The sequence below is a fragment of the Carlito syrichta genome, unplaced genomic scaffold, assembly GCF_000164805.1.
Source record: "Carlito syrichta isolate Samal-C Ts95f unplaced genomic scaffold, Tarsius_syrichta-2.0.1 Scaffold314811, whole genome shotgun sequence".
In the NCBI taxonomy this organism is placed as follows: domain Eukaryota; kingdom Metazoa; phylum Chordata; class Mammalia; order Primates; family Tarsiidae; genus Carlito; species Carlito syrichta.
In genome coordinates, this window is record NW_007258907.1 from 838,155 (window position 1) to 849,649 (window position 11,495).

At 39.4% G+C, this 11,495-nt stretch overlaps 1 protein-coding gene across 4 annotated transcripts in view; it reads left to right on the forward strand.

Annotated features, from left to right (window-relative positions):
* Positions 1-98: 98 nt before the first annotated feature.
* The window catches only part of DGKE (diacylglycerol kinase epsilon), a 26,987-nt gene continuing 15,590 nt past the window's right edge, over positions 99-11,495 (forward strand). For all 4 annotated transcript variants that reach the window (XM_008072014.1, XM_008072016.1, XM_008072017.1 and 1 more), the window contains exons 1-2: positions 99-579; positions 10,234-10,393. In XM_008072014.1, coding sequence (XP_008070205.1) covers positions 116-579; positions 10,234-10,393 — 624 coding nt within the window. In that variant the 5' untranslated portion in view covers positions 99-115. The remainder of the gene's footprint in view (positions 580-10,233; positions 10,394-11,495) is intronic.

Consider the following 11,495-nt stretch of genomic DNA (forward strand, 5'->3'; position numbering starts at 1 on the left):
TGGACGGTCGCAGCCTCTGAAAGGCAGGAGGGAGGGTGGGGCGCGGGGCGCGGGGCGCGAGTCCCGAGCGGACCCCGTGTGTTTCTCTCCTAGTGAGAAACCGCCCTTGGAGGAGATGGAAGGGGAGAGGCGGCCGGCGCCGGGCCCGCCTTCCCAGGGCCTGTTCGCGGACGGACACCTGGTCCTGTGGACGCTGTGCTCCGTGCTGCTGCCGGTGTTCATCACCTGCTGGTGCAGCCTCCAGCGGTCGCGCCGGCAGCTGCACCGCAGGGACATCTTCCGCAAGAGCAAGCACGGATGGCGCGACACCGACCTGTTCAGCCAGCCCACCTACTGCTGCTTGTGTGCGCAGCATATCCTGCAGGGCGCCTTCTGCGACTGCTGCGGGCTCCGCGTGGACGAGGGCTGCCTCAAGAAGGCCGACAAGCGCTTCCAGTGCAAGGAGATCATGCTCAAGGGCGACGGCAGGGGCCTGGACCCCATGCCCCACCACTGGATCCGGGGCAACGTGCCCCTGTGCAGCTACTGTGTGGCCTGCAAGCAGCAGTGCGGCAGTCAGCCCAAGCTCTGCGATTACAGGTAGGGCCTGGGGTGGGTGCTCGCGGCCCAGAATGCGCAGCGGGGGCAGGACTTCCCAGAGCCGGTGCAGAGGCCCGCTGGCATCCCTGCGGGTGGCCTAGCCTGCTCTGCTCGCTCGCCTGGAAGAAGCAAGCTGACAAACAGCCCTGGTGCTTTGCGAGCCTGGCCGCTTCGCAGGGATCCTTTGCTGGGGTGATGCATCTAGCCTGCGCTCCTCAGCCAGCCCTCCCTTTGGGGTCGTAAAACTTGGCGCTTAACTTTCACCCAGAGATGTCCCAGTGCTACCTGCTTTGAGGCTTTCCTTATTTTAAACAAGAAAAATGAGGTGTGGACAAATCAGCTTTTGCCTTCGGCCACAAAATTGATTCATCGTGGATTTTGTTTTCATGTGCAGTGAAAACGTGTCATTCCATGGCAGTACTTAAGTATCTGTTCCTAATATAGCTGTTGATGCCACAGTGAAATATACTCAAAAAGAGCACAGAAAGAAATATTCCTTTGGACAAATGGTCTTTCAGAATGTGTAGAATCTTAGATAAGTGACCTTGATTAAGCCAAAAATATTTTAATGACTTTTGTATTCACACCTGACAACACATTTTGCCCTCAAATATTGTCTGAAAATAGGTGGCAATCTCTGTCCGTTGCTGATGCTAGAAATTGGTGAAAGGAAATCTGCTTTGCAGATCATCTGTTCTTACTCGTTTCAACGGTTGAAAAAAATTAAAGCGCCTTAAGCCAACTAGGTAAAATAGAACTGACTTTCAGGATTTGTAACCCCTAGGCCAACCCAGCCTTGTCTGAGCCTTAAGTCTGGACATCTTCACTGTAATGGATTTCACTTCTGACAGGTAGAAAGGCCCATAAATGTGTTTAAGCACTGAAATAGAAGGCTGGCAGTAGATAGGAAGCTACTTTTTTTTTTTTTTTTTTTTGAGTTGGAGTCTTACTCTGTCACCCAGACAGGAGTGCAGTGGCCGCTCTCGGCCACCACAGCCTCCACCTGCTGGGCTCTGGCGATCCTTCCACCTCAGCCTTCCAAGTAGCTGGAACTACAGGCACGCGCTACGACGCTTGGCTAATTTTTGATTTATTGTAGAGATGAGGTCTCGCCAAGTTGCCTGGGTGGGTCTCGAGCCCATAGGCTCAGGCACTCCACTCACCTCAGCCTCCAAAGCACTGGGTTTACAGGCTGAGCCACCAAGCCTGGCTAGGAAGCTACTTTTTACATTGATTTTTTTTTTTTCCAGGAAAATCTTTTTTTTTTTTTTTTTTTTTAAGTTAGCTTAGGCACTGTTAGGTCAATACCTGTTTTCAAGTCTTATTGGATTCATATCAGAGACTTAAGAATACATTTTCAAATTAATATATTTTAGACAATTACAAAGTTTTGTAATCATTCTTTTTGGTATTTTTAGAATTTGGATACTGTCTTTCTGGCATCAGAGAGAGCCAGATTACCCAGGACTTTAATTAAATTTCATACTGAATTGAGTATTGTTTTATTTCCTTCCCCTTCCCTTCTCTGTGCCTGTGCAAAATTAGATAAAAATGGTTTCTGTAAATATCTTAACCATATTTCAGACACTTCGAAACAGATAATCCTAGTGCTTCTGGTCCCTCACCCCACTGATCCTTGTGAAATTGCAAATCTGTTCAAGTACCTGCTCTGCTTAAAACCCTTAGTTACTCCCCCCATTACTTCTGCTGATTGTCTTACAATGTCACCTCACAAGTACTTTTTTTTTTTTTTTTTTTTTGGAATCAGTCCCCCTCTGTCGCCCAGCCTGGAGTGCAGTGTCCCCCTCTGTCGCCCAGCCTGGAGTGCAGTGTCCCCAAGTAGCTAGGATTACAGGCATACAGCTCACTGCAGCCTGGAACTCCTGGGCTCAAGCAGCCCTCCCATCTCAGCTCCTGAATAGCTGGGAGTACAAGTACACACCACTATGCCCAGCTAATTTTTTTGTAGAGCTGAGGTCTCATTATGTTGCCCAGGCTGATCATGAACTTCTGAGCTCAAGCGATTCTCCCACCTCGGCCTCCCAAAGCGCTTTAACACAGGATACATGAGCTCCTACTGCTCCCTGGTCTCTCTTCCCTTCTTGTCTGCCACTACCTGTACTAACCTTTATGCACCAGCAATACATGCTGCTTATGATTTCCTTTTTCTTAATACCTTTTTTTTTTTAATAGTGACAGGGCTAGAGTGCAGTAGTGTAGTAGATCACGGCTCACTGCAACCTTGAACTCCTAGGTTCGAGTGACCCTCCCATCTCAACCTCCAAGTAGCTAGGATTACAGGCATGCAGCCACACCTGACTGGTTGCTGCCCTTCTTCTCAAAGCTTTCCTCTCTTATATCCTTCTGGCTAGCTTCTAGTATCCTTAGAGATTTATCTCATGTCCTTTCCTCCAGGAACCCTTGGCTGGTCTTCTACTAACCTCTCTCACAACACACACATTTTTCCATCTTTATGATGTAATATCCTACATCTCAGTGGACTCAAAGTAAGGTTCTTAGCAGCATCAGCATCACTTCAAAATCTGTTAGAAATACATATTATAGGGTCGCCAGATTTAGCAAGTAAAAATGAAATACTTGGAACATACTTGGGGGGGGACCCAAAAATAATTGAAATTAACTTTTGGAGGGTGGGTCCCTTGTAGTATACTCAGGATTTGTTTCTCCAGATCAAACAGTTAGCCAAAGTTTTTCTCTGGAAGTTTTCAGAAGGTTGCATCATGATTTGCAGAAGAAACATGCTGGGTTGTGGCAAACAGGTGACTGGTTTTTCCACATGACAGTGCACCTGCTCACACCACTCAGAAGTTTTTGACCAAAAATGCCATGACTTCCGCCCCCCACCCTCCCTGTTTACCCAATCTTGCCCCGAGTGATTTTATTTTTGTTTCCCCAATGAAAAAAATTCTCAAAGGGAAATGTTTTTGCTGATATGAAAGAGGTGAAACAAAACAACAGCAGAAGCACTAAAAGGCATCAAAATTGACGAGTTTAAAAACTGTTTTGAGCAGAGGAAAAAGTATCTTTATAGGTGTGTTGCATCAAACAGAGTACTTTGAAGGTGACTAAAGTTTAAACATGTAAGAATACTTTTTATAAATAAATTCTGTGTTTTTGGGTGTACCCCCTTGTACTCATGCCAAGAACGTACTTGTTTGTCTAAAATTCAGATTTAACTGGGTATTGTCTATTTTTTTTTCTGGTAACCCTAGCCCCATCCTAGACCTACTGAATCAGAAACTTGGGCTAGGGATCAGCTGTCTTTGCTTTAACAGGCCCCACAGGTCCTAAAGTTGGAGAACCACTCAATATTTATGTATTTTTTTAAAAAAAACATGAACCTCTGTCCTTAATATTGTGTTCTCCCATTGAGCGCAATGAATGTTTGTGATTATAGATCTTTTCCTCATGAGCATGTGCTTACAGGTTAAGCAGTATGTTCCCGGCATGCTGCATCCCTTACGCATGGTAGAAATTGTCTCTGTATAATTTAAGAGGTGTTTATTATTCCCAGGAGAAAAGAGCACAGTGTCCTAAAGTTGAATATAGTCTACAGTGTTCTGAACAGATTTATGGTAGCCAATAATTTTATGCAGGATTACAGTCTGCTGTGACCTTCCGTAGGAATGAGCTATTTTGAAAGTAGAAACAAAGAAAGTAGCTATTTAGAGCCTTTAAGCACTGACTGGACTGTCTGTCTCTGGATTTTATCCAGCCTCACAGGGGCTCCTTCTATGTCTGTATCACATTCTTATGGAAGTGAGTGAACTCTGAAGACTGTTTAACAGCTGGCATTTCAAAGGGCAGTAATGACAGATAACATCTGATTTTAAAGCCTGCAATTCTGTTAAACTCTGCAGAAGAAGTGAGAAAAGCCCTTTAATTGATACTTAGCCATTTATTGAGCATTTATTTTGTGCCAGACCCTTTTCATGTAGATTTTTTTCCTTTTTGTGTGTCCCTGCCTCTGCCCTCAACCATATATTTCTGTAGCTATTATATCACTTCTCATGATTTTTTCTGCTTACTTCTCTTTTGAGGTTATATTTTTAAGTATTCACTATATTTATTAAATAAACCTTTGTTCCTTGTAATGTTCTGTCTCTCATTAAGAGAGAAGTAACTTAAAGTGCTTTTTTTATTTTGAAGACCTTGTGTTTGTTTATATTTACATTCCCCCTCCTCCCCACACACACACAAAGACACACACCCCCCTGTGAATAGAAAAACAAAGCTTCTGACTCAGAGATGGTAATTGCATTGGCTGCCTTAGTCTCAGCTTTGATCATAAATACTATGTTCCTATTCTATTGGTATGTGTTTATTCATTTCATTAATTATCTGAAACAATGAAAGATACCAGATCATCTGCTAAAGCAGAGGTGGGCAAACTTACTGTAAAGAGCCAAAAGTAAAGTATTTTAGTCTTTTCCAACCATTTGATCTGTGGTAATGACTTATTTCTGCCATAGTCAAGGTACAAAACCAGCCTTAAACCATGCATAAATGAATGAGCGCAGCTGTTTTAAAACCGTATTCACAAAATCAGGTGGCACACATACCTGTGGTTTGCTGAACCCTTTTCTAATGTGAATCTCATACATGACCATCTCACATTCACCTGTAATTCAGCTATCACCCTGGAATACTAAAGAGAGCTATCATGAATTATTTAGAGAAAATAAGCAGTGTTGATTTATTTTCCTTGTCAAACCATTTTTTAAAAAATAAAGCAGTCATAATCCTGTACAAGAATTGCACATAAACTCATGAAGCATTCCATATTATCGTATGAGGAAACTCTCTAGGGAAATGTTCTGTGTCTGAATAAGGGTTTTAGTTGCATGAATATGTTTATCAAAACTCAACAAGTGTACATATTTGTACATTTAATTGTCTATAAATTGTATGACAAAAGTCTATAAACAAACAATGACTCTAGGTAACAATGTACCTACATACTGATATTTTTAGGAAATATTCTAAATCTGGAATTTACTAGGAAGTTATAAAAAATAAGATGGATTAATGGATGGATAGAAATGTAACAAAGCAATTACAGTAGGATGTTAATGCTAGAATGTAGGTGGTAGGTATACCAGTGTTCACTGTTAAAAAAATTTTTTTAAGCAAAATACTTTAAGAAGCAAAGAGATTATTCTTATTCTTAGGAAATACTTGCTGAAATATTGAAGGGTGAAATCTCATAATGTCTGTGATTTACTTTCAAATAATTCAGCAAAATATGAATTCCTATTAAAGAGAGCAAATTGTGGAAGATAGGTTTAATTAGGAATCAGAGTGAGGGCTGGTGCAGTGGCTTATGCCTGTGAACCTAGTACTTTGAGAAACCAAAGCAGGAGGATTGCTTGAGCCCAGGAGTTTGAGACCAGCCGGGGCAACATAGTGAGAACCTATCTGTGCAAAAAATTAGCTAGCATGGTGGCATGAGCCTATAGTCCCAGCAAGTGCAGAGGCTGCAGTGAGCTGTGACCATGCCACTTCACTCCAACCTGGGTGACAGTGAAACCCTGACTCAAAAAAAAAAAAAAAAAAAAGACAGAGTTAAGGATGGGTTTAAGGGTATTCATTTTGCTATCCTTTCAACTTCTCTGAAATACTGAAAAAAAGAGGAAAAAATAAAGACAATAAACAATTACCCAATAACATGATACAGAAACTAAAATAATCTAGACATTATTAGTAATGTCTTATTTTCCCATTGGGTTTGAAATGTAGGTTGTTAAATACTAATTATAAGATACGTAAAGAGGCCAGGCTCGGTGACTCAGCCTGTAATCCCAGCACTTTGGGAGGCCGAGGCGAGTGGATGAGCCCATGGGTTTGAGACTAGCCCGGGCAACTTGGTGAGACCACATCTGTACAATAAATAAAAAATTAGCCAAGCGTGGTAGTAAGCGCCTATAGTTTCAGCTACTTGGAAGGCTGAGGCGGAAGGATCGCCAGAACCCAGCAGGTGGATGCTAGGGTGACCGTGAGTGTGCACTGCACTCCAGCCTTGGTGACAGAGTGAGACTCCAATCAAAAAAAAAAAAGATACATAAAGAGAATACGTCTCAAGTTTGAGTATGGTATTTCTAAAGGAATGTATACTGAATGACTAGTAAATATTTTAGCTTTACCTTTACAGTGCAAAGGCTCATAATAGTCATTATCTTGGTTAAAATAATCTTTTCTGAAATTTATGAGAATTTAGTAAATGACAAATGTTATGTCACAAATTAATGGGGATAAAAAAGATTATTTTATGAATCGTGCTATAACAAGTGCTCTTTGGTGGGGGAAAAAAAGGTTCTTCATGATACATCAAAATAAAGTCCATATGAATTATTGCAGATGTTCTTAGCTTGGTGGTTCATAGATGGGTAAAGTTCTGGGAAGGCCTGCTACTTGGAGATTCTCAATGGCGTCTGTAGCCCAGAACGTTTAGAAGCATCGAATTAAAGATGTAAATATGAAAAACAAACTGGGAGGAAGAATAGCTATAGCTGAAAATTTAACTTGGAAATGATAGCAGACTTAAAAGTATAACAGCATTTAACCAGGTGCCTATAGTCCTAGCTTCTAGGGAGGCTGAGGTAGGAGGATCACTTGAGCCCAGGAATTCCAAGGCAGACTGGGCAACATCTTGAGACCTCATGTCTTTAAAAAACAAACAAACAAAATCTTAAGTATGTTAAAAAGTAAATTTAAAAGAAAACTGAAGCATGTTTGCAATAAATATGATAGAAAAGAGGTTGATATCTTAGGTAAATAAAAGCACATGTAGGCCAGGCATGGTGGCTCAAGCCGGTAATCCCAGCACTTTGGGAGGTTGAGGTGAGGGGATTGCCTGAGCCCACGGGTTCGAGAACAACCTGGGCAACTTGGCAAGACCTCATCTCTACAATAAATAAATAAATAAATTAGCCAGGTGTGGTAGCGTGTGCCTGAAAATTCCTGCTACTTGGAAGGATCACCTGAGCCCAGCAGGTCAATGCTAGGGTGGCCATGAGCATGCTACTGCACTCCAGTCTGGGCGATGGAGTGAGACTCCAACTCAAAAAGAAAAAAAAGAAAAAGAAAAAGTACACGCAGTTCCTAAAACCTAGTAAAAATGGATATAGGACATAAATGAATGCACAACGTAAGTTTTTAAAAAATACTGCTTTACCTAGTGACCAAAGGCCTCCACATTCAAACAACAGAATACATTTTCTATCAAATTATCAAGGAAAACTTTTTAATTACTAATGAGTGGTATCAGCAAGTATTAGATATAGATGTACACCTTCATGTACCGGTCACAAGCATGTTTGACAAACATCCGGAACCTTAGGAAAATGCAGACCCTTGGATTTGGTAACATCTAAGTTTGCAAAGAAATAATCTCATTTAAGATTGAGGTTGTTCTTCACATTGTTTACATATTTTTTTGAAGTCTTTAAAAAAGAAAAAGGTAACAAGGGTACTGTATAATCAGTGTTTGTATACCTAACCCTGAATTGTACCCCACATCTTTATAATAAGTAATTAATAAAGAATCACTTAAGTCCAGGAGTTTGAGACTATCCTGGGTAACCTCATTTCTAAAAAAAAGAGTTAAATAAATTATGATATATCCATAAGATGTAATACTGCACATTATTTACAAACCATGTTTTTAAAAAATACTTAATGGCGTACTAAGATATTCTTGATGCGGTGTAGAAAGAAAAGCATTATCCAAATATGTACATCATACTCCAAACCTGAAAAACATACATATATGTGCTATAAAACTGAGAATGGGTACGTTAAAAAGAGTAACTATCTGTAGATGATTCTTATTTAATGCCTTTCTATACTTCTAAATTCTCAAGTATATGCTAATGTTATTTAAAATACAATTTTAAAAATGTACACAAGTAGTTTATGAATATATTCTGATTTGGGGGATCTCAAGCAATACAAAAGAATATTTAGGGTAAAAAGCTAATGTTTTTCCCAGTCCCTCAGTCTTACTTTTCTTCCCAGAGGAAACCATTATGAAATAACTCCATGGGTATCTTTTCAGATTGCTTTTAATAATCATATGCTCTTTTAAAGTCAATGGTAGACCATTAGGTGGAAGTATTATACTTCAACTGCATAAGCAGTCTATTTTAGTTTCTCAAGCTTAGTACAAAAGCAAGTATCAACAAACACTATTGTACAAGTTATTTTAGTTCTCTCTTTAACAGATTGTGCAGATAACTCTTTTAGCAGTAAATAGGACCCTTGAGTAAACAGCATTAATTACTTGACAAATCTGAACATTCAAAGGGAAAAAACAGCCTTAACTTAGAAGGCCAAAAGAGGACTTCTAAAAAGTGTTTATCCTCTTTATTTTTAATTCATTTAATTGTAACCATTCTATTCTGGTGGCCTGCTTTTGTCTGTCCAATCAGATTTGCCTTATCTGTGAGTAGATTAAATACTTAACAGATTAATAATAGAAACCTGGGACTTTTACCAGCGCTGTGCCCTTCTGGTTTTATGAATTGTGTCCAAACACAGAGGTAAATTTGAATGCAATGTTCTTCTGTCTATTTCAGAAGCAAACATATAAATGATTTTTGTATTAGCTACCAGAAATAACTTGTTTTACTTACAAGTTAAGAGATTTTGAAGCTGGACTTCGATGAACTCCTCAAGGGCCCAGGTCAGTGGGCATTTAAGCCAAGGATGTTAGGCCTCATGAACCTCTTTAGCCAAAGCACAAATATGCATAAAACCATTGTTTTAAGATCAGCTATTGTTTCTATGGGTCTTATCTATTGATATTTACTATGTTATAAGTTAAAACTGAGAAATTGTTCAATTATTCACTTTTAAAATAATGGTAACATAGTGTATTTTTCTGAAAATTTAATGAGAAGAGTGACATTGTTTTACATTTCTGCACATTTCTTTGGCTTAGAAATCAGCTAGATTCTCATTTCTGCTTCCATTGTGATGGCACATGTCTTATGGCTCCTAGATAACTCACTCCACTGTGCACTCTTGAGAGAATGAGAGTGATATAACTTATTGATATTATTATTGCAATTATCTTAACCTCACAGAGGCCCTGAACGAATCTTGGGGACCCCAGACCTCATTTTAAGAACCACTATTAAGCCAGGCTCGGTGGCTCAGTCTGTAATCCCGCACCTTTGGGAGGCTGTGGTGAGTAGATTGCCTGAGCCCGCGGGTTCGAGACCCGCCTGAGCAGCGAGACCTCATCTCTACAATAAATCAAAAAAATCAGCCGGCGTGGTAGCGCGTGCCTGTAATTCCGGCTACTTGGAAGGCTGAGGCGGAAGGACCGTCGGAGCCCAGCAGATCGGGGCTGCGGTGGCCGGGAGTGGCCACTGCACTCCAGTCTGGGTGACAGAGTGAGACTCCAACTCAAAAAAACAAAAAAAAAGAACCGCTATTAAACTGCCAAATATATTCAAGCCTCATTGCTCTATCTTCTCTATGCAGATGCAGTTATGTATTGTTTATTTGCCAGATTTTATGCTCAATAGTAATGAAATTAGTCTTAATTTTTTGACAAAAATGATTGGTTTGTGAATCAGTAAAGATTATGGTTTAAAATTAATGAAAACCTTTTCTTCCTTTCCTCAGGTGCATTTGGTGCCAAAAAACAGTACATGATGAATGCATGGAAAATAGCTTAAAAAATGAGAAGTGTGATTTTGGAGAATTTAAAAACCTCATCATTCCACCAAGTTATTTAACCTCCATTAATCAAATGCGTAAAGACAAAAAAACAGATTATGAAATGGTAATTAGAGATTATTTTTCTCATATAATTGATTTCAAAAAAATTGTTTAACTCATTATGTAAGACAGTAAGGACTGTGTATGTGAGAAGAATCAGGACCAGAAATAAAATAAACCTAAATAAAAGGTTAAGACCAAGGGAACAATTAAAATGCCATTGCGGTAAGCCATAAAACCCTAACTATTTCTTAGAGTTGTGCCAAAAATATTTGGCTCCTGAATTCTTTCATGTCTAGCGGGACACTGGAAATGTTCTGTTAGTAGTTTCTAAATCACTACCTGAACTTGAATCACTTCAGGAGCTTTTTTAAAATACAAGTTACTGCGTTTACCTCCATTGCTGTGTTTGATTAACTTAGTTCAGGAACCCATGTTTAAGATCCTATGACGATTCTGATGAACAGCCAGGTTTGAGATTCATGATTGTTGTCAGTGAAAAGAAAATACAGAGTTTTCTTATACCTTGTTCGAAGTAAGTTTTTTCATTTGGAACTTAGGGTTCCTAGAGATAAGTTTACATTGCACATTTAATGCTTCCACAAATGATTGTGAACGTTAAAGTTATTAACAACAGTTTGCAGTATGTATGTATGTGTATCAAAATTGATATAAATTTATCTCTCAGTCTTTATGTAGCTCTTAAGGAAAAATTAGACCAATGTATAGATTTATTTCCTACTTGACTATGCCAAAATAATGGAACTATTTTATTTTTAAAAGGTAACCTTTTTCAAGTTAAGATTTTATATCTTAAATGTGATCTTTGTCAATATTCCTGCAAGGAAAGGGACATTTTTTTAAAATGCAAACATTAATGTTGTGATATATATTTTTTATCTTAATTATCTGAGTTTAGTCTGAGATTATAAGAGATGAGAATCACTAAGTAAAACTACTGAAAACTTTGGTTAATGGTTATATCTAAAAGGAAAAGAGAAGAGGAATAAATTATTAGATTATGAAAAGTATTAATTTCATTTGACTTTGGGTTATTAGAAATCTGAATTTTATAATCTGTTTCTGAGTACTCCAATTTAAAAAAGTTTAAAAAAGCCGGGCTCGGTGGCTCAGCCTGTAATCCCGCGCCTTTGGGAGGCTGAGGT